The 24196-nt window shown below is 36.8% G+C and overlaps 1 protein-coding gene across 2 annotated transcripts in view; it reads left to right on the plus strand.

Moving 5' to 3' along the window:
• COL14A1 (collagen type XIV alpha 1 chain) overlaps window positions 1–24196 on the plus strand; it is a 216362-nt gene that overhangs the window by 22637 nt on the left and 169529 nt on the right. For both annotated transcript variants that reach the window (XM_032316061.1, XM_032316062.1), the window contains exons 3-5: window positions 3264–3380; window positions 10753–10896; window positions 15180–15269. In XM_032316061.1, the coding sequence (XP_032171952.1) occupies window positions 3264–3380; window positions 10753–10896; window positions 15180–15269 (351 nt within the window). The remainder of the gene's footprint in view (window positions 1–3263; window positions 3381–10752; window positions 10897–15179; window positions 15270–24196) is intronic.

Consider the following 24196-nt stretch of genomic DNA (forward strand, 5'->3'; position numbering starts at 1 on the left):
CTGAGTCAAATTCACATCAGCATTTGTAATTATTACTGGGAGTTATATGAATGTACAGAATCATCTCTTTGTGCTCACAAAAAGAAAAATCATGTGTCTAACATCAAATATACCCAACTTTTTATTTCATGCAATAAGAGCAGTGCTTTCTGAACTGCATTTACAGTGTTCCTATCAATCTTGGCTACCCTTGCTCTGACGCAAGTCCCAGTGTCTTTCTTCCATATGGAGAAAAAGGAGTTAACTTTGAAGTTTGAAACTATGACCTCATGCCTACTTCTTTCTTAACTAGCATTTTTTTTTTAAGATTTTATTTATTTATTTGACAGACAGAGATCACAAGTAGGCAGAGATAGACAGAGAGAGAGAGGGAAGCAGGCTCCCCGCTGAGCAGAAAGCCCAAGGTGGGGCTCAATCCCAGGACCCTGATATCATGACCGGAGCCGAAGGCAGAGGCTCAACCCACTGAGCCACCCAGGAACCCCTTAACTAGCATTTTTTTATGTTCACTCTTTTCCCCCTAAAGGCAAAAACCTAAAGGAAATGTGAATTTTGTGTCTAACCAAGATTTTCTTTTACCGATGGTGAGGGTATTTTTGCTTATATAATATAGGCCGGAGATGTGGTCTGTTGATGAAAGAGAAGCGTGGTGTTCCTTTTTGCTAGCAGCCGTAATGGGACTGTAGTCACATGCATTATTTGTAAATGATTTTAAAAGTTGGACACTGATGGATTTATGGTTGCTTTTGCTTCACGCTGTGTTTCCCCGAGTGGTTCAACGGAAGCCAGTGCCTCTCTGGATTTGGAGCCCCGTCGTATTGTCTGGACGTGATCCATGGGATCAGAGCGTGTTCATTGTTATTCCCATCACTTTCTCCTGGGGGTTCAGAAGGCTATGGTTATTGACTTAAAAAATGTGGCAGGGCTATCATCTCAGATGACATCTAAAGAACAGTAGCCTGGTGGTGCCCCTGAGTGGCTCATTCGATTAAGTGTCTGCCTTCAGTCCAGGTCATGATCCAGGGATCGAGTCTTGTGTTGGGCTCCCTGCTCAGCAGGAAGTCTGTTTCTCTCTCTCCCTCTAACCATCACCCCTGCTCCTTCTCTCTCTCTCTCCCTCTCTCTCTCAAATAAATAAATAAAATCTTTAAAGAATAGTAGCCTGGGTAGAAAATGTTGTAAAGATTTCTAATCTTGAACTTGGGAATTCTCAATGTTGTGGACTTATTTGCCCTCCTTGAGAAGTCGGCACACCTGGGGAACTGACCGAATTGGTCAGTCCTCTTGCAGCGGTCTAGACTGAGGCCTCCATCCTGCTTGTTGGTTGTACTTCTCCACTTGATGGGTCCCAGGCACGTCCGCCATCTTTCACCGGGACATTCATGCAGAACTTTGTAGTAAGCTTGGCCAATGACGTCTACCAGCCCACTGGTGAGATTTGGCTGAGAAACTAGATATATTGTTTAAATTTGCTTAATTCTTGTTTTAAATTTTTTCCATAAGTAATGAAAGCCTACCTATAGGGGCGCCTGGGTGGCTTAGTTGGTTAAGCATCTGCCTTCGCCTCAGGTCTTGATCCCAAGGTCCTAGGATTGAGCCCCACATCGGGCTCCCTGCTTATTGGGGAGCCTGCTTCTCCCTCCCTCTCTGCCTACTGCTCCCCCTGTTTGTGCTCTCTCTCTCTCTATCAAATAAATGAATAAAATCTTTTTTTTTAAGAGCCTACTTATAAACAGGTTATTCTCACCAGTTTCCAGACTAAGCAAAATTGTAATAGTTTTCCTGTTCATCCAAATGTTAGGTTCCTCTTCTTGAATTTCAAAATAGTTATTCTTATGATAAATCCATATTTTTCCATAAACAAGAGAAATGTCAACTCTTTCTTCCATTCAGGTCATATTGAGAATGGGAAGCTAATTTTTTTTTGTTTAGAATTGCTAACATTCTCTGCTAAGAGGTAGTAAAAGTTGAGCTGACTTGTTAGGAGTCAGTTACTTGTTCCTCTATCTCCACGAAGGGCGCCTTCTTAATGTGGCTTTTCTGCCAAAGAAACAGCATCTCACTTGGGGGTCAGGGATTGTCATTCACTGGGACGTGAACTTGGGCAAGTCTTCAGTTTCTCTTTGGCTTCTTTATATGTAAAATTGGGATGGCACTGTATTTTTTTGTGAGAATCAATTGAGCTTTTGAGATCACCCCTTAATTGAAGTCGAAGCTGGAGGATCAAATATTTACAGATCACTTTTCCTAAAAATAAAGTTTTGGAAGGAGGAATCACTCAAGTTTCTTTAATAAGTGACAGAACTGGAATCAAATTAATGCCCAAACCCCATATTGTGCTACATACCTGTTAAGGAGAATGTCTGTTTCTTCCCCCTCCTTCTGTTTCCTCAAGTGAGAAAGAAAGGCAGGGTGTAACTGTGGACAGTAAGAGCTAAGCTTTTCTGTTACATGTAAGCTTTTCTTTTTTGACAAACTATTTCAATATTATGTAATTACAATCTTCTTAAACTATTTTGTGTGAAATTCTGGAGCACTGATGTAGGTTTAAAGTTTGAATGACATACACAAGAAGTAATATAGACCTATCCATTTTGTGAACTATCAGAAAAGATTAAGTGTCCTGGTATGACTCCAGAGCCTATGCTGTGTATCTTTCTGAAAGACAGAAATCAGCTACACTTTAAGAATGGATCAAACTTTATAAAACCCAATTATCTTTGATTTGATCCTTTTCCTTTTGGTCTTTTATAATCTCTTTTTCAAATGTTTTTTAAATGAAGATCTTAATACTATAATACGTCCATGGTTGCCTTCTTAAATGACCTTATCGTTAAAAATACTGGATTACTAAAGTGAAAAATCTAAAGGTATAAAACAGGTCCCAGTAGAGTAAATTATAAAAGCTTATGTGTTCCAAGTTGGGGGGAAAAATCATCCTTGTAATATAATGAATGTATTTTACAAGATTGGCTTCAATTTAAATTAGACTAGAGTATTACATTTTAACCCTTAAGTCATAGGTCTTTGTCGTAAGGTCACTACTATTTGATAAGTGCTTATCTCTTGAGTAAGAAACAGATGCTCTTGGGTTTGTATCAGTGTGAAAACTCATCGATTCATTAATGGGGCTATAGAAAGAGCATATTTTGAGGCTGATGATCAAGTCATGTGTTTTGATTTCATTATGTTGACTCTTCAGTTTAACTAATGGCAGCTTAAATGTTTCAACATTTAAATGATTTTTGTTTCTCCTTTTGCAGTGGCTCCACCGACACGGTTAAGATATAATGTATTATCTCATGACAGTATACAGATTTCATGGAAGGCTCCAAGGGGGAAATTTGGTGGCTACAAACTTCTTGTGACTCCAGCTTCAGGTAAAAACTGTTGATTGTGGGCAGCTGGGTGGCTCAGTGGGTTAAAGCCTCTGCCTTAGGCTCGGGTCATGATCCCATGGTACTGGGATTGGGCTCTTTGCTCAGTGGGGAGCCTGCTTCACCCTCTGTCTCTGCCAGTCTCTCCACTTACTTGTGATCTCTCTCACTTTGTCAAATAAATAAATAAAATCTTAAAAACAAACAAACAAAAAGTTGATTGTGATTTCTAGAGTATTAACAACTTTTTACACATAGTTAACTAAAAATGTGAAGTATTAAGTGTTTCTTGAAAATCATTTGAAAGATTTTTTTCAATTCAATATATGCATTTGAAATCTTACCTTCTAATCAAAGAAATAATATTCCCAAAGTCTAAAGAGTTGATATTGGGCTCATCGTAATTCTCCTCAGGGGAAATTTCCAGACTATTAAAATCTTCACTTCCTCTGTTTCAACATAGAATGAATACTTTTGGCCTGTTGACCCTTAAAAAAAAAATACAATACATCTGGAAGGCTAACACTTGTGACCAGCTGAGTAAATTATGATTAATTAACTTGATAGTGTATTATTCAGCAATTATACATTAAAATGAGAAGAGCTAAGTAGACGCTGTGAAAATAAGTGGTAAATTAAAGCAGGAAAGGTGGAAAAGTAAAAGTTAGATTTATTGATCATGAATCTAAAGTAGTAATGCCAAATTTTTAAAATTAAATTTTGGTTGAATTTTTTCCTTTCTTCTATTTTGTGTTTTTATTATACAAATATGATTAGTAAAACAGTAAAGAGTATGGAAAGGAACTGCTGCTATTACACACAGTCATGGAGACAAAGAGGGGGTCAACAACATGAATAGCTTGAGCTCCACACCTGGATCTGTGGTGTATAAGAAATGTCATTTGGGCAAGTTGTAAAACCTCTCTGTTCTCTGGTGTCATCTTACATAAAACCCACAAACAGCACTAGTCCCACCTCATGGAGTTGTAAGGCGTGGAACTCAAAATGTAATCTGAGAATCAGCACAGGCATCAGCTGAGAGCCAATGCAGAAGATTGGTCCCTACCTCCCACCTGCTGAATCAGCATCTGACCTTGACAAAGATCCCCCGATGACTCCTATGCATGTTAAATTTGGGAAGCATTTGTTGTGAGGACTTAATTAATTTATAAAAGTAAAGCACTCACAACAGTGACTGCCAGATAGAGTGCAATCATATTGCCTGTGATTGATATACAGATGATTTGAGTATGTCCCTCAGGTCTCATTTCCTTTCCTAGGAACCAGTTTCCCATATTCTGTAAGAGATATTTAATAATAGCATATTTGTATAATACATATGTATTTATGTATATATAATAATTTTTCCTCTTTATTGGTGGATAAAGATAGGGTTTTTTGTTTGATAATTGATTTTTTGTTTGATATTTGTTTGATATTGATAAAGATGGTTATATGGACCTGGGCTTCTTGCTGTTGGAGTCCTTTTCCCAGCTCTTTTAATAAGGCTGACAAATGCTCTGTTGTTGATAATTGTGGACATTTTACCCAGTGGTAGATTTAAAATCTCAACCAAAACAAGCAGCTGAAACACCTGGCTTCTTGCTTGGCCATGAAAAAGGAACCTTCTAGAAGGTTATTAACAAATATTACCCAGACTCTTTAGAATGATTCATGGTTCAGTGAAACAGATGCCAACTTTACCCATGTTGACTCACAGAAGTGACACACTTGCAGAAAGCAATATTTCATTCTCGAGCCTGGTTCAGAATTTTCATTTTGAAGTATGGCCCAATTTTGAAATAACTTTGACTTCTGAAAATGCTGTTTGTGTTCTGAAATAAGCCACCATGGGAAATTCAAGTTCAAGAGATTCCTGGGGAGACACTTAAGACAGCAGAGTAGTAGGGAGATCCTGAACTTACCTCATCCCTTGAACATAGCTAGATCAAAAAGCAAATCATTTTGAGTAACTAGGAAATTGACCTGAAGATTAAGAAAACAATCTGAACAATTAGAGGGAGATAACATGGCAGATGTGAGGTTTGGAGATATGAATTGGAGGAGAGAAAAGCTGTGGTGCCATGGAGGAAAGGAAACCCCTGTTTACAGAGAGAAGACAAAGAGAGAGGGAGAGAGAGTGGAGGCTGGAGTTGCTTATACCAAGCCAAAAAGGTCAACACCAAGAAATACAGAAAATGAGAATTCTGAAAACAGTGGGAGACAAAATGTCCTTAACCCACAAGGATAGATATAATGTTAGCAGCAGACCTGTCCACAGAAACTTAGCAGGCCAGAAGAGAGTGACATGATATAGTCAATGTGCTGAATGGGAAAAAAATGAAGCCAAGAATACTATATCTAGCAAGGCAATCATTCAAAATAGAAGGAGAAATAAAGAGCTTCTGAAACAAGCAAAAACTAAAGGAGATCGTGAACACCAAACTAGCTCTGCAGGAGATATTAAAGGGGACTCGGACTGAGAAAGATAAACCAAAGGCAACAAAGACTAGAATGAAAAGAGACAAACTACAGGAATGACAACTTCACAGGTAATCCAGTGGCACTAAATTCATATCTATAAATAATTGCTCTAAATGTAAATGGACTAATTGTCTCAATTAAGAGACATAGGGTGAGAATGGATTAAAAAAAAACAAAACCCATTGATATCCTGCTTATAAGAGACTCATAGACCCAAAGATGCCTCCGGATTGAAAGTGAGGAGGTGGAGAACAATTTATCATGCTAATGGACATCAAAAGAAAGCTGGAGTAGGCATCTTTATATTAGGCAAACTGGATTTTAATTTGAAGACTGTAATAAGAGATGAAGATGGTTGCTGTATTATAATAAAAAGGTCTATCCTACAAGAAGATCTAATAATTGCGAATATTTATGCCCCCAACTTGGGAGCAGCCAAATATACAAGTCAATTAAAACAAACTTAAAGAAACTCATTGATAATAATGCAATAATAGTAGGCCACATTAATACCCCACCCATAGCAATGGACAGATCATCTAAGCAGAAGATCAACAAGTAAATAATAGCATTGAATGAAACTCTGGAGCAGATGGACGTAGCAGGTATATTCAGAGCATTTCATCCTAAAGTGACAGATATTCATTCTTTTTAAGTGCACATGGAACATACTCCAGAACAAATCAGATATGGGCTCACAAATTGGACCTCAACAAGTACAAAAAGATGGAGATCATACCGAGCCTATTTTCATACCACAATGCTATTAAACTTGAAGTCAACCATAAGAAAAAATTTGAAAAGATCACAAATGGAGGTTAAGGAACATCCTACTACTGAATGAGTGGGTTAACCAGGAAATTAAAGATGAAATTTAAAAAAAGATCATGGTAGCAAATGAAAATGAAAACACTACAGTCCAAAACCTTTGGGATGCAGCAAAGGCAGTCGTAAGAGGGCAGTATATAGCAATACAGGCCTTCCTCAAGAAAAGTCTCAAATATACAACCTAACTTTATATCTAAAGAAGCTGGAAAAAGAACAGCAAATAAATCTTAAAACCAGCAGAAGAAGAGAAATAATAAAGATTAGAGCAGAAATCAATGATATAGAAATTTACAAAACCCAGTATAATAGATCAACACAAGTAGCTAGATCTTTAGAAGAATTAACAATATTGATAAACACTGAGCCAGACTTATCAAAAAGAAGAGAAGGGACCCAAATAAATAAAATCATGAATGAAAGAGGCAAGATTACAACCAACACCACAGAAATACAAACAATTGGAGAATATTATGAGCAATTGTATACCAACAAATTGTACAATCTGGAAAAAATAGATAAATTCCTAGAAACATATAAACCACCAAAACTGAAACAGGAAGAAATGGAAAATTTCAACACACCCATAACCAACAAAGAAAATGAATCCGTAATTAAGAATCTCCCAACGCTATCCTGATCAAAATACCAGTGGCATTTTTCAAAAAGCTGGAACAAACAATCATAAATTTATATGAAACTGGAAAAGACCCTGAATCACTAAAGAAATGTTGAAAAAGAAAAACAAAGCTAGGGATATCACGTTGCTTGATATCCAGCTATATTACAAAAATGTCATCACTGAGACACCATGGCATTGGCACAAAACAGACACATAGACCAGTGGAACAGAATAGAGAGCCCAGATGTGGACCCTCAACTCTATGGTCAACTAATCTTCAACAAAGCAGGAAAAAATATCCAATGGAAAAAAAGACAGTCTCTTCAATAAATGGTGCTGGGAAAATTGGACACCCATACACAGAAGAATGAAACCTGACCATTGTCTTACACCATACACAAAGATAAAGTCTAAATGGATGAAAGACGTCAATGTAAGGCAGGAATTTATCAAAATCCTAGAGGAGAACATAGGCAGTAACCTCTTCAACATCGGCCACAGCAACTTCTTTCAAGACACATCTCCAAAAGCAAGGAAAACAAAAGCAAAAATGAACTTTTGGGATTGCATCAAGGTAAAAACCTTATGCACAGCAAAAGAGAAAGTCAACAAAACAAAGAGGCAACCCATGGAATGGGAGAAGATATCTGCAAATGACACTACAGATAAAGGGCCGGTATTCAAGATCTATAAAGAACTTCTCAAACTCAACACACAAAAAACAAATAATCAAGTCAAAAAATGGGCAGAATACATGAACAGACACTTCTCCATAGAAGATATACAAATAACCGACAAATATGTGAAAAAATGCTCAACATTGCTCCACATCAGGGAAATACAAATCAAAACCACAATGAGATAACGCCTCACACCCATCAGAATGGCTGAAATTAACAAGTCAGGAAATAACATATGTTGGCGAAGATGCAGATAAAGGGAAACCTTCTTACACTGTTGATGAGAATGCAGACTGGTGTAGACACTCGGAAAACAATATGGAGGTTCCTCAAAAAGTTAAAAATAGAAATACCCTGTGACCCATCAATTGCACTACGAGGTGTTTATCCAAAGGATACAAAAATACTGATTCAAAGGGGCACATGCACCCAAATGTTTATAGTAGTACCATCAACAATAGCGAACTTATAGAAAGGAAGCCCAAATGTCCATCAACTGATGAATGGATAAAGAATATGTGGCATATTTACACATATGTACATATATACATATACATATGTAATATGGAAAATTAGCTATCAAAAGGAGTGAAATCTTGGCATTTGCAGCAATGTGGATGGAACTAGAGTGTATTATGCTAAGCAAAATAAGTGAATCAGAGAAGACAAATACCATATGATTTCACACGTATATGGAATTAAAAAAAAAATAGATGAACATCGGGGAAGGGAAGAGAAAAGTAAGATAAAAACAGAGGGAAGCCAGCCATAAGAGACCCTCAACTGCAGAGAACAAATTAAGGGTTGCTAGAGGGGAGGTGGGGGGGGGAATGGGCTAAATGGGCGATAGGCATTAAGGAGGGCACTTGTTGTGATGAACACTGGGTGTTATATGTAAGCAATGAATCACTGAATTCTACTCCTGTAACCAACATTACCCTTAGTGTTAACGAACTTGAATTTAAATAAAATCTTGAAAAAAGGAAAAAAAAAGATTCTTGAACATCATTATGACTTAAAGGTCAAAATACAAGTTTCTAATTTGTGGTACCTCTGAGAATTCCCCATGTCTGATCTTGAAAGTTTATTCTTTTTCTTCCAGGTAATTGGTGTCTTAACTTTCCCTTTAGTATTAGTTACTGATAATACTAAACTGTTCAATACACATATAGTTGGCATTAAGGAATCAGGGAGTCTTAGGAGTGACTTGTGTAGCCTCTGAACCAAATCTCAGCCAGATCCTTCAATGCCCTCTGCTATACCACACTCACAAGGCAAACCTCCAGCTCTTACTTAAACACTTCCAGAGACATAATAAAAATTGAGAGTGAAGGCAAATTATTCCTTCATGAATACGGGTTCCATTTTTACAGTGCCTCGGTGCCCTTACTGCAGTGGCCCAAGCTAATAAGACAGTGTTGACACTCTGTTACCTACTTGGTCAAACATAAAATAAATAGAGTAAATAAAAAGAGTAATAAATGCATCCAGACACAAAAGGTAAACATTTTAGCCCTCCAAGACATGTTCCAAATACAGTTTATACCAGTCTTTCCCAAAGTGTGTTCCATGGTAATCTGCAAGATGCTAATAGCTATGATACAACCAAATGGTTTAATAGTCAAAGAAACTGAAGAAGTCCTATTCTAAAGAGTTTAAAGATTTTTTTACTTGCAGAATTCTCAAAGCTGTTAGTAAAATAATACACCTAAGCCCCTCAGAGAGGGAGTCTAATACACAGTATTCTAAGAAACTTTTTTTTTTTAAGTGAAACACGCATTAAGAAAGATTTATTTGGTGTGCTTTGTAGAAGATGAGTTTTAAATAATAGACGTTTGTGAAACCAGGTTTAACATCTTGGACATAAATGCATTTAAAGAAATGTGTTTTGGCAAGAAAAGGGCTCCGTTCTGCCTTCTAGTAGCAGGCAGCATAGATGATAGCAGCATCAAATTTCAGACACAACATCATTAGTTTATGGGAATATGATTAAAATACATTGTAATCTGTGTTATGTTTAATTCATTCAGCAAATTTCAGGTCCTTTTTGCTGTCATTGCTAGCGGCGAGGGAGTTTTCAATTTCCTCCCTCTTATACTTAGTAACTGTTGCCAGAAATTAGAAAAGAAAAGCATATTTGGAATTTGGCATAAAAGTTGAGTATTTAATCAACAGTATTTCCACAAGAGCCTTAGATGTCATTATGATTTGATGGAGAGATACTGGAGATTTGAAATCTTTTCATGAACCACGCTAACGTTTAAGTAGCCGGGCAATGATTGGTTCTGTCAACATCCTGAGCCAGTTATGCTCAGATTTAAGATAATTAAATTGCTAATGCTTTAGGGATGCTTTGATTCAGTTTAGAGAGACCATAGCAAAAATTTCAGCATAGATAATGTTGTTCAGTCTGCCTTTATCTTTCCCTTTCCTTGAAGACTGTATCTATGCTGAGGGCTTATTTTCTCCTAATCCTATACTGTGGCTTTCCCTGGTGTATAAGCAGTAATGCATTATGATGAAAGATTTTTGTGAATGTGTTTTGTCTAATTTAGGCAACTGCTGAAATGATCTAATGCAAAGAGCACAACTAAGAATGAGAAGGAACAATATATTAAAATTAAGTAGTATATGCATATGCACCATTGTGTATTTTTAAAAATGTTTTCACCCTTTAAAATCTTGATTGCTGATTAATAAATTTTCTTAATGTATCCGGTGAACCTGTTTCTTAGTCCTGATTTATCTTTCTGTTTTGTTACAGGTGGCAAAACCAATCAGTTGAATCTCCAGAACACGGCAACTAAGGCAATTATTCAAGGTCTTATGCCAGACCAGAATTACACAGTTCAAATTATTGCATACAATAAAGACAAAGAAAGCAAGCCAGCCCAAGGTCAATTCAGAAGTACGTATGTACAGTTCTTAAAGTGCTACCGTCGGACTCTGTTCCAGCTCTGAGTTAAAGTCTGGAGTAAATACTATGATAGGTTAAAATTGGATTGTTTAGATGAAGAGATCTTGAAAGATATTTGGTGAAATCTTCCATGAGTTCCTTCTATCACTACTACCCCTCAGCCCCTCCCTTAACCTGTTTTAATGCATGCCCACTTAAATCCTTTAAATTTTACTTTTTGCATGCTCTATTAGGTACTGGGTAGACAAGATGTCCTCCGAACCTTACCCAGACATCTCGTCTACCCAGTACCTAATAGGTGCTCAGTGAATACATACCAAATGACTCAGTGACTGATGCCTACACCCGCTCTGTAGTATTCTTAGCAAGTGGCAGTCTAGCCTGTATGTAAAAACCTTTATAACAAGACATTTGACTCTCTCTCTTAATAAATCAGTAGATTTTTATCATCGACCTATTATATGCCAGGTCCCAGGACAAAAAGCTCTGTGAACACCGTAAGGGTCAGGATGGAGATTCAGAGCTCTCTGTGAAGGCAGAAGCTCTCTCTGTCTCAGTGATAGGTAGGAATAAGAATGGATGGCGGATAGCTTCATATCTGAGCCAGTTCTCAAAGAGTAAACTGGGCAGGCAATGAAAAGCAGGACATACAGAGATATTCTAAGCAGGGGAGAAAGCTTTGAGCCAGCCCAATCTATGTCATTAGAAAGCCTTTCCTTACACGGAGTTTAAAAGTTGTTCTTACAGGTTGTGATTCTTTTGCCTTTTGGGAGATAGATATTCATTCATTCATTTATTCTTTTTTTTTTTTCCACTTAACGAATATATATTGCACGGCTACTAAGTGTCAGGCCTTATTTTAGGCACTGAGAACATGACAAATCATTGCCCCCATGGACCCTATATTCTCCTGAGCAGAGACCCCAGCAACCCTCTCTTCCTGGGAGTGGCCATTCATATGTGGACCACAAAGATTTGCGTATTGTGAAAGCAAACAGAAGAGGACTGTTCTGGTTAACTTTCTGTGTTACTTCATTGTTAATATACAATCTTTAAAAATTCCAATTTATTAAAGGATAATTTTAAACATATTTTAAAAATTAGCAGGGTAGTAGAATAAACCCCTACGTATCCACCAGTCACTTCAACAAGTAGCCATTCATGGGCAGTCTTGTTTCATCTATTATCTTACCCCCACCACTCTGCCCTAATTCTGAAGCAAATTCTGGACATCATTTCAAATAACAATAGCTTTTCACATCCTGCCCTTAGATTACTCCACAGATCTGGAAGGCTGTGGCATTTACCTACGAATCCAGAACTGTGCGTGCAGCAATGTTCTAGCTGGATTTTCTGCCCCCTCTCCTTTTTCCCCTTCTTCTCCTAAGTAATGTTTTATGGCATGTATTTTGTGATTTTTTTTTTAATTACAAAAAAAACCAACTTTGTTAACCTACTACCTCTTGAAACTTCTGAACAAAGACATTGGGTGATTCCACCTGTCAGTAGGACATGCAGATATTTTAAACGTGACATTCTTTTGAGATTCACATTATCTGGAAGTTCCAGAAAAACTTTTGATGTTATTTCCAATATAAATCAGCCTTTGTCTGCCTTTATTGGCACCGCACTTCCGTTTCTGGCCTCTGACATTCTGACATGAGTAAGCAAAATAGCTCTTCTTCAAGTTTTTGAGAAGCAGCGAAAGGACATGGAGACATTTTACTTTAGATGGAAGGTGTTGCAGTGGATTATCCCAGATAATCCGTTGACTGAGCAGCCTGAGAAACAGGTAACCTGAAAAAGTTCTGCCAGTAGCTGTCTACTCAGAACACTTCAAAAGAAGTTCAGTTGTTTTCAGTTTGCTTAGTTCTGCTGGAATAATCTTATTGAGACTGTCTAACTGGTAAGTTGGATAACTTAGAGGTAATCCTATATAAATGATTAATATAGAAGTATAAATATAAATCAAATATTAAAAACAATATAAAATTATTATTGTCAGGGATTCGTTCTTCCCAAATAAAAGTTTGCAACAATAATATTAAAATAACTTTGGTTTTCTTTTTCATTTTGTTCCACGTGAGATGGAACTAAAGCCTGGCTCCCCTTCCCCAGGAAACTTCCATTGTTGGGTCCAGGAAAATGATCCAGACAAATGCTGTGCATGTAGGTTTACAGTTAGTGTAGAGATTTGAAGTCCTTGTAAGTCCATCTTCTGATACATGGGGAAGCATGAGAAATCGTGCTTTTGGATTTTGAAGAGGGAAAGACATTTCTGATCTGGTGTGTGTATTTGGCCAAGCAAATCAAGCCCGGCCTCAAGTTTTCTCATCTGCAAGTCAGGGTAATGATATATGCCTGTAACACTGTGGATTGATTCACTTCAGCACACAGTAGGGCATGGTTGCTCTTGTCGTGATTAATGCTACTGTGCTTCTGTTTTCCAATTTAGTTTGCCTCCTGCAGGAGGAAGATGACAGCTTGGTGTGACATGTGTTGCATCATACATGTAATGTTGGGGCACAATGGAAAGTGACTGTTATATATATATCAAAATGGTCTATGGCCCAAATTTTCTCTTTGGCTGCCATTTTTCTCATTAGAATGACCTTTTGCTAACCTCTGCCTGTAAAATCGTGCTTGTCTTTCCAAAGTCTGGTTCAAATGTTACCTTCCCTGTGAAGTGTCCCTGGGTCTCCACCTCTGGAATTTTTCTTTGCCAGATCTATCTCTGCTTCCATGACCACGCAGCACAATTGTTCTCGAGTTAAAATTGCAGATTTCTTTTACAGGGTGTAAGCAATTCGAGGCCATAGCTATGGGTGGGTGGGGTTGGAGATATAGATTTGGAAATCACCCACAGAAGTGGGAGCGTTAAAATTGTGGAGTGACAAAATGATAGGCGGGGTGTGCCGAGATGCAGGGCAAATTTAGTATATGATCACAATTCAGGAATGGAAACAGAGAAAAAGGATCCAAAAAATGAGAATATAAATGAGGGGTCGGAGGAATACAAGAAAATCCAGAATAATGCCTTTGTAAAAACAGACGAAGAGAAGAATTTAGAGAAGGGGGTGTTCCAAAGTGGTCAAGGCTTCTAAGGCTTCTAAAGAAGTCAAGAGAATGAGGTCTGGAAAAAAAATGAATGTAGAAAGTTAGAGGGTCAGTGGGAATAGCAGGATCAAGCCATCTTATTATTATTTTTTAATCTTGGACTTTAACCTCTAGGCTCCAGAAAGCCAAGGATGGTTTCTATGGAAACAAGTAATAGAATTAGAGCAACATGACCTTGGCAACTGGCAAGTCTCAAACCCTTTCAGCAAAGGGATGGAAAGAAGTAGAAAAAAGAGGAGGAGGAGGGGTGATAGAGACAGGGTTAATGGACTAACACCCTAGAGAAGGCAGGAAGGGTGGTTCAGAGGAAATCATTCCTTCGCCTCCAAAGCCCACCCTGCAGTAAGTCTGCTGATTTCTGTGAAGTGAATGCAACAATTAAATGAAATATCTCACCAGAGGATCCCTTCTGCCTTTTCATGGGTGTTTTTTTTGTGCAGAAACCATTGCCATTGGCGGTGGTCTGAGCTGATGCAAACAAGTTAAGGTGCCAAGCAATAGCAGGAGATTGCTGTAGAGTTTAAGCAGTGGAAAGTGAAGGTATGAGGGAGTAGATTGTATAGATACATTAATTCTGGGCCCCTGAATATTTCATACTGATACTGACAAAGAAATACTATTATATATTAATAGGGAAGCTTTTTTTTTTTTTTTAAAGTTTGAAAGGAAGTTGTTTTGGATTCTCCATGTTCTGTTGCTGACAGACCAACTCCAAATATTCATGGCCAAGATCCTTCTAGAACAGGGGCCAACTCATAGTCCTTGTTCAGAGACCAGAAGATATGGCTTGAATCCTGGGCCAGTACATTCTGGTTTTATGAAATATGTTTTAGTTACTTAGCCTCCTGGTCTTTGCTTCCCTCATGTACGAAATGGGGGTAATCATGCTGATTTTATAGCAGTTATGAAAGGTTGAATTTATATGATACATCTGCCCATAGTGAGTACTGGATCAAAGCAATTCCTTAAGGGTTTTCCACACCTTCCCACGACAAGCTGAAATAAATAGCATTTCCAATCTTTGGGAATGGAATTCTACCGTGAAGATCATTTCTACTTAGTACTCCCAATACTTTCAAGGGTTTTAGTAAAATTCATTGAATATTTTCTTTTACACATTAACATGACATGTTGTTGCGTTTCTCCTTTTCTTCTAGTTATAGATTTGGAAAAAAGAAAGGAACCAAAACCCAGAGTCAAGGTTGTGGATAAAGGAAATGGGAACAAACCAACTCCACCAGTAGAAGGTCAGATTTTTTTTTTTTTTTTTTTTTTTTTGGATTTGCTCATTCGGGGGCTTGAGTTGTTTTAATACCATAAGCAATGCACGCGTACCTGGCCATTGGCCCCATCAGAAGAGTGCAGATCTGATATGGAAATCTCCCTCAGCCCCCGCTACTCCTCCACTCTTCATATCTACTAACTATCAATACTTTTCTCTCCTTTCCTCTCCATCTCTAGTACCTCATCAAGTTCTCATGGATTTATTTTCTGTTGAGATACTAGACCGAATCTGCTCATTTCTTTCCTCATTCTATTGCCAGTACTCAGAGAAACTGCCCCTTCTTTGCCCAATGTAAAGGATTATTTAGGAAAATCTCAATTTGTTTTCTACTGAGAAGTTGGAGGAATCTTTTCAAAATAAATCTGACCTTAGGCTCTTCCCACACACACCTTAGAACCCCTTCAGTGGCTTCCCACTGCTCTTGGACCTCCAAGCCCCGCCTACCCTTGGAACTTACCTGTCCCTGCCTCTCCTTCTTTATCAAACAACTCCCTGCTTTCTAGCCCTGCAGGCTCTTTCAGAGCCTTTAAAGATCTAGTCTTTCTCTGCTGCATTGTCTGCAGGAGACACTCTCCCCCATCACCCACTTTGCATAAATACCTCCTTTTTTTCCTGCAAAGCTCATTTTAATTATCACTTTCTTGGAAATCTTCCCTAACTAATCTCCTCCTTTACAGGCCCTCATACAACAACTGATTTTCCTTCACAGCATTTGCCAGAGTTATATTTCCTTATAATTGGAATATTTGCCTTTCCCCTTAACTGTATGATCCAAGAGAACAAGGACTGTTGTCTGTTTCAGGTCATTACTGACTCCTTAGTAGCTAGTAATATCTGATACATAACAGGTGTCTAAGTAAATATTCACTGAATGCAAAGAAAACTAAATGGGCCATTAAAAATGTAAAATGCAAATAGCTACAAATATTGTCACTCAACAACCTGCTCTAGTGTTTATTTTCATGCTCTGGCATGTGACTCTTTGGTCACTTTTCTGTGAATGTACAGGCGTGTGTGCATAGCCTGCCGTAATGTATTTGTTGTTCCATGCATTGCTTCTCTTGCTTTGAGAACTTTCCATGTTACTGCAAACAGGAGGCAGGACAGCCTAGTGTTTGATTGCATCAGTGCAGTTTTACCTGCCTGAATTCAAAGCCTGCCTTTGCCTTATACTTGGGTGATTTATATTGGTTATACTAATTTCTATGTCTCTGTTTCCTCATCTGTAGAATTTATTTCAAACATGTCTTAGGGATTAACTGTGTCGACACATGTCAAATACCTAGAATATTACCTACCAGTGAATCATGTGAGCTGTCATTATTGGTCTATCTCATTCCTTTTAAGGCCCAGATAATGTGTTAACTATTGTCCATACTTACGAGCATTTAGATACTGTAGCCTTTTCACTACATTTCTGAAAGTGGGGGTGGGGGGTGCCTGGGTGCCTAAGTCAGTTGAGGGTCTGATTCTTGGTTTTGGTTGGTTGTGATCTCAGGGTTGTGAGATCAAGGCCTGCACAGGGCTCTGTGCTCAGTAGGGAGTCTGCTTGGGGTTCGCTCTCCCTTTCCCTCTGTTCCTTTTTCTGCTCGTGCTTGCTCTCTCTCATTCTAAAACAAATAAATAATATCTTTAAAAAAATCAAAAAATGAAAGTGGAATTTCAGGGTTAAGGGATGTGCAAATTTTAAATTTTTGATCAGGTCTATCAAATTGATACCTTTTTCAGTAGTTTATTTTTAAAACATAAATTCTTTCCAACATCTGAAATTCTCAATGCTTAAAAATTTTTCCCAATAATGTTTCATTGCTTTAATTTCTATTTCTTTGATTACTAGTAAAGTTGAGACTTTTTGTTTGTTTATTTATTTTTATTTTTTATTTTTTATTAACATATAATGTATTATTAGCCCCAGGGGTACAGGTCTGTGAATTGCCAGGTTTACACACTTCACAGCACTCACCATAGCACATACCCTCCCCAATGTCCATAATCCCACCACCCTCTCCCTACCCAGCAACCCTCAGTTTGTTTTGTGAGATTAAGAGTCCCTTATGGTTTGTCTCCCTCCTGATCCCATCTTGTTTCATTTATTCTTCTCTTACCCCCCATTCCCCATGTTGCTTCTCCACTTCCACATATCAGGGAGATCATATGATAGTTGTCTTTCTCTGATTGACTTATTTCACTAAGCATAATACCCTCTAGTTCCATCCACGTCGTCACAAATGGCAAGATTTCATTTCTTTTGATGGCTGCATAGTATTCCATTTTATATATATATATATTTTATACACCACATCTTCTTTATCCATTCATCTGTTGATGGACATCTAGGTTCTTTCCATAGTTTGAGTCTTTTTGTTTTTCATATCTTCAGCGGTCATTGGTATTTTTACCTATTTTTGGTCCACTTTTGGTTTGTGTTTTTTGTTTTTTTCTATGACTACATGGAAGTTTTCTACACAGTTGGGATGTTAAAACTGTTCCTCTTATATTGTCATATTGTTACATATATCTTCTCTTGGTGTATTATTTGCCTTGCAACTTTATTCATGCTTTTTGAGAATTTTTAATATAATTTTTAAAAATTCATGACAGTTACACTAGTCTTAACTTTTATGGATGTCTTGGCTTTTTGATTTTCTTAGATTATGAAACATGAAATATTTGTCAAATAATTTATAATTTTATATATAACTATATTGTTGTAATTTATTGTTAAATATGTATCAGATATACAAAAAGTATAAAAATATTATAATTTTGTATATAACTATATTTTTGTAATTTATTGTTAAATATGTATCAGATATACAAAAAGTATAAAAATAATGTGATAAGGGATGGCTGGGTTGCTCAGTTGGTTGGGCAACTGCCTTCGGCTCAGGTCATGATCCTGGAGTCCCAAGATCGAGTCCTGCCTTAGGCTCCCTGCTCGGCAGGGAGTCTGTTTCTCCCTCTGACCCTTCCCCCACTCATGCTGTCTCTCTTTCACACTCTCTCTCTCAAATAAATAAATAATATCTTTAAAAAACAATGTAATATATGACTTTGTCCAGTTAAGAAAATAAACATATTAAAATTAGTTGGAACTCTTTATATACCCTTATATATTCCCTTCCCCTCTTCTTTAGAGGTTACCATTATTCCAAATTCAGTGTTTATCATTCCTACATGTATCTTTATCATTTTATTACATATATGTAAATCCTGAAACCACATTTTAATTATGCATTTGTATCTTAAATTTTATATACATTTTATTATACCATGGGTATCTTGCCTTTTTTAAAATAACACAATATTAGGGTTTTTTTTTTGAGTTATTAATGTTGAATTATATGGAGGCAATTTACTCATCTTCTTTGTTGTGTAGACTAGAATCCCACTGGATAAATGTACTCCAGTGTATTTAACCCATCTACTCTTACTGTTACTGATATTTTGCTATTACAAATTTGCTGTAAATATTTCTGCTAATGTCTCCTTCTGCACATGCAGTAGATCTTCTCTAGAGTATATAACTAGAAATTGAATTATGCAGTTATAGTGTGTGCATATTTTCAACCTCATTGATCCTAAGGTGTCTTTATTTATATGTTTTTGTATCTATTATTCTTTCCTCATTATATTTATATATAATATATTTTATTTTTTTAATTAAATTTAATTTTTTTAAAGGTTCCAAAATTCGTTGTTTATGTACCTCACCCAGTGCTCCATGCAATACGTGCCCTCCACAATACCCACCACTAGACTCATCCAACATCCATTCCACACATCTTCAAAACACTCCATTTGTTTCTCAGAGTCCACAATCTCTTATGGTTCATCTCCCCCTCCGATTTCCCCCAACTCACTTCTCCTCTCCATCACTCCATGGCCTCCATGTTATTCCTTATGCTCCACAAGTAAGAGAAATCATATGATAATTGACTCTCTCTGCTTGACTTATTTCACTCAGCATAATCTCGTCCAGTCCCGTCCATGTTGATACAAAAGTTGGGTATTCATCCTTTCTGATGGAGGCATAATACTCCATTGTGTAGATGAACCATATCTTCTTTATCCCTTCATCTGTTGAAGGTCCTCTTGCCTCTTTCCACAGTTTGGCGACTGTGGCCATTGCTTCTATGAACATTGGGGCCCTTCTTTTCACTACCTCTCTATCTTTGGGGTAAATACCCAGTATGGCAATTGCAGGGTCATAGGGAAGCTCTATTTTTAATTTCTTAAGGAATCTCCACACTGTTTTCCAAAGTGATGGCACAAACTTGCATTCCCGCCAACAGGTTTCCCTTTCTCCACATCATCTCCAATACATGTTGTTTACTGTCTTATTAATTTTGGCCATTTTAACTGGTATAAGGTGGTATCTCAATGTGGTTTTGATTTGAATCTCCCTGATGGCTAATGAGGATGGACAGTTTTCCATGTGTCTGTTAGCCATTTGTATGCCTTCTTTGGAGAAGTGTCTGTACATGTTTTCTGCCCATTTTTTGACATTATTAACTGTTTTGTGTGTGTTGAGTTTGAGGAATTCTTTATAGATCTTGGATGTCAGCCCTTTGTCTGTAGTGTCATTTTATTATTACATTATATTATAAATCCTGAATTGGATTTTTATCTTATTACTTTTTAATAATTCTCCTTTTTGTTATATCCACTTTTAAGACTAAACTAGCCAAGTGCTGTAGCTATATCATGAGATTTTGAGATTTATTATTATTATTATTATTATTATGTAGGACATACTATTTTCTAATTTCTAGCAGACTTTTTATTTTGATCCATAAGTTACTTAGAAATGTATTATTTAATTTTCTGTTTTAAATGTTTTTATTATTTATATGTTTATTTATTTATTTAGAGAGTGCATGAGCAGGGAGAGAGGTAGAAAGAGAGGGAGAGAGAATCTCAAGCAGAGTCCACACTGAGTGCAGAGCCTGACGTGGGGTCAATCCCACGACACTGAGATCATGATCTGAACTGAAATCAAGAGTTGGATGCTCAAGTGGCTGAGCCACCCATGTGCCCCAGGATTGTGTTATTTAATTTCTAAACTTATGGAGAGTTTTTAAAAGATACTGATGTGTTTTTGGTGTTGTGCAAATTGCATTGTGGTTAGAATAGTTTTTAAACATTTGTTAAAACTTATTTTATTGTTTAAATTGTGGGCAATGAGGGGGTGCCTTGGTGGCTCAGTGGGTTAAAGCCTCTGCCTTCGGCTCAGGTCATGATCCCAGGGTCCTGGGATCGAGCCCCACATCGGGCTCTCTGCTCAGAAGGGAGCCTGCTTCCTCTTCTCTCTCTGCCTGCTTCTCTGCCTACTTGTGATCTCTGTCTGTCAAATAAATAATAAAAAAAATAAAATCTTTAAATTGTGGGCAATGAGAAAAATTTGAATCTCTTTCTCTAATGTCTGTTTTGTCCATTTCTCTTTATAACCCTAGTAATTTTCCTTTAAATAATGGGCTAGGTACAGGTAAAATAAAAGTTGTATTTTCCCAGGGACTTTTTTTTTGGCAATGGTTCTCTTTATTTTTAGTAATTCAATATTTGACTGAAAGACAGTTTTGTTTAATATTAATATAGCAATCCTGGCTTAATTTTCTTTAGTAGTGACATAACACATTGATTTTCTATCCTTTAACTTTTTCCCTACTTGTGTCCTAAGGTTTAAGGTGAGTAATCTTGTGAAGAGCGTTCAGTTAGATTTGTAATATTATCTCTTACAATCTCTGTTTTTTGATTGGTGACTTTAGTCTACTTAGATCTTGAAGTTACTGAAAAGCTTGGATTTGTGACTTATTTTGTGCTATTACTGTACATTTTCCCCTATGTTTTCCCTCCTGTATGCCTTATTTATATAGTGTTGGTCAAGTTTTTTAAATGCATTCCTCTCCCTACCGAACTAAAAGGTTCCTTATGTATTTTTTGTATGGTTATAATTAATATTTTAACATGCATATAAAATCAAAGTCTAAAGCTAAACCTTATGTTTACCATTTCCTAACCAACATAAAGTTTTGTAATACTTTAACTTCAGTTACCCATCTCCTGTATTTCACATAATTCATGGCAGATTCATTAAGTTTAGCTTTTTTTTTTTTTGCCTCATGAAGATATATTTATAATAATTATTATTTTAACAGCCTGGGTTTGTCTAGATTTTCCCATGTTTATGAATTTATTTACTCAGGATTCTGTCTTGTATGTCAGACTTTCTCTACATGTTCAATTTCTTTTAGGGAGGATCTGTGTTAATAAATTCAATTTTATTCATACCAAAAATATCTTTCCCTCCCCCCTGATATTGAAAGATTAGCCGGGTACCCGATTGAGAGCTCTTGTCTCCAGCCATTTGGAAGATGTGTCACTATCTTCTGGCTCCCATTTTTGATGAGCCTGTTGTCAGTTTAAATGTTCATTTTTAGGTAATTTCTCTTTTCTCTCCAGATGCCTTTCAAATTTTCTTTCCTTTTTCTTTGGCATTCTGTTGTTTCACTACAACAGCCTACTTACAGATTTCTTTGTGTTCCCAGAATTAAGAGTTCTTTCACCTGTTCTGGAAAAATCTTAATGTTTAGCTCTTCAAATATTTTTTTTCCCCCTCAGTTATCTATTCGTTTTTCTCTCCTCTCTTTCTCTGTATTTAAATTAGATTTCTCATAAAAACTCTTCTCCAGTGATCTATGTCTCTTCATTCTCATATTTTTACCTCTCTGATTTTATCAATGACATTTTGGATAATTTCCTTTACCTTTCTATTAGTACATTAATTGTCTCTATTCCTTTATCAAATCAGCTTTTTAGCCTTTTCAATGAGGCTTTTTCATCCTTTTCAGTGAGTAAATCTTTTATTTCTAGAAATTACATTTAGTTCTTTAATAAATTTGCTAGTAATTTTTATGGTATTTTGTTCCATTATAGTGCTTTTTAAAAAATTATTACAATATATCCATTGTATTTATTTTATATTCTGAGCCCCCAAATTATATTATCTACAGTATTTGGGGACTAACTTCTTTTTTTCTTTTGTCGTACTGATTTTCATTCATGGTGCTTGTTTCCTTGTTTGATGTATCACATTGGTTTGTGAGCTCAATTGTGGGACTTCTGCACAACTTGGTTTAGTAGTGGGCCTCTCCAGAGAGGTGCCCTTTTGTGGTAATGATTTATATTTATTAATTCTCTTGGGACACTCAGAATTTTTCTATAATTACAAATTCATAGGAGAGATCATTTTCTTCCACACAGACCTTAGGCCAATACAGAGTCTTTGCTGGAAAGCAGATATTTTTCTATTCCATCATTTCACTGAACATATAACCTTTTGAGGGTGCTGCCTTTACCGGAGAAGTATCAGTTCCAACCTCCCACACTGAAGTCATTCCATGTCTTGTTTCTTGGTCCTCGATGACCATTGGAGCTGAACTTCCTGACTTGTAAACTCCCGGTTACTATGAAGTCTATTTCTCCTTGCAATAAATAAACTGTGAGAAGACATTTTGAGACTATGAAAATATTGTTTTTCCTGTTAAAATTTCACCCACTTGTTTTACTATTCATTGATGACTCTTGTCTCAATCAGTTACTACTATACTGTTTAGAAAATGGTGATTTTCCGGACTCCATTGTTTACTCTGCATGTGTTAGCTGGCTTTCTACTGTAAGGGAGATATTTCCCTTCTCCCACATTTGTTTGTCTATTTGTATCAATATGGACTCATGGATTCTTATTTTATGGGATGGATTATAATCCAGTACTATCATTATTTATTTCAATGCTCAAATACATCCAGATTTGTTCAGTGGGAGCTATGTCCAGCTGTCCCCTATGCCTATCATTCTTTAACCTTTTCCTACTTTCTGGCATAAATCTTACATTCCGGAGGCTTTTTCTGTCCTGCTCTGAAATCCATCAGTCCTTCAAGAAGTCCTGGGTTCTTCTCATGGAGTATGGTATTTAGAAACCAAGATGTGGCCACTGGATGTGCCCACTGCCTCTAGATTTTTGTTCCTTCTAGGTCCTCTTAGCTGAGGGTACACATGCACCCCCCAAACACCCCTATTTGTCTATCATCTGTCTCATCATTTTTTCTTACATCTACCTTAGACCTATCTCACAGAATTAATGCTAGCCTCCCCTGTCCATATTTATCACCCTTTTGCAACACAGTTGGGAAACGTGGCCACCAATATCTTAAATATATCTGCTTCCATGTTCAATCATAAAAGTATTTTTAGAATTTCTAATCTATATACATGGTAAAAAGAATAAATCTATTAGAGTTCAATTGTTTGCCTTTAGCATGTATCTATAATGAAATGTCTGTGTCCAAAAGGATCTTGGGTTAATTCTTTTTTTCCCTCTTCATTGTGGTTTTGTCATTCATTTTCAATACAGCTGGGTTAACTTATGAATGTGTAAACATGAATGTGGTTTTGAGAGCAAAATAATTATACAAAAGGGTAACACTCAAAAGAAGTGTCACTGTTCTTGTTTCATCTACCTAGCTTTACTCACTCCTTCTAAATGACCAAACTCATTAGTTTCTAATTTATCTTTACTGTTTCTTTAAAAAAAAAAAAACAGATTTGTACATATTTTTCTGGAGCATTTTGCATGTCAGTTCTCAGTGAGTTTTGGCTTAGCATTCTTCATCATGGCACTCCAGGTGAAATCTATCTTCTATTCATGGATTAGAGTTGGCCTCAGAATTTAGCTATAGCTTGATATTCCTAAATATCCTAATTCTTTTTTTTCCCCCTGATTCACCTTCCTCCTGCACTTTAAAATGAAAGATCAGTGAAGTGAATTAAATACAGGAAAATGGACAATGAAAAAGTAAGAATCTCTTAGACACATGCTTCGATAACTGT

The sequence above is a fragment of the Mustela erminea genome, chromosome 16, assembly GCF_009829155.1.
Source record: "Mustela erminea isolate mMusErm1 chromosome 16, mMusErm1.Pri, whole genome shotgun sequence".
Lineage (NCBI taxonomy): Eukaryota > Metazoa > Chordata > Mammalia > Carnivora > Mustelidae > Mustela > Mustela erminea.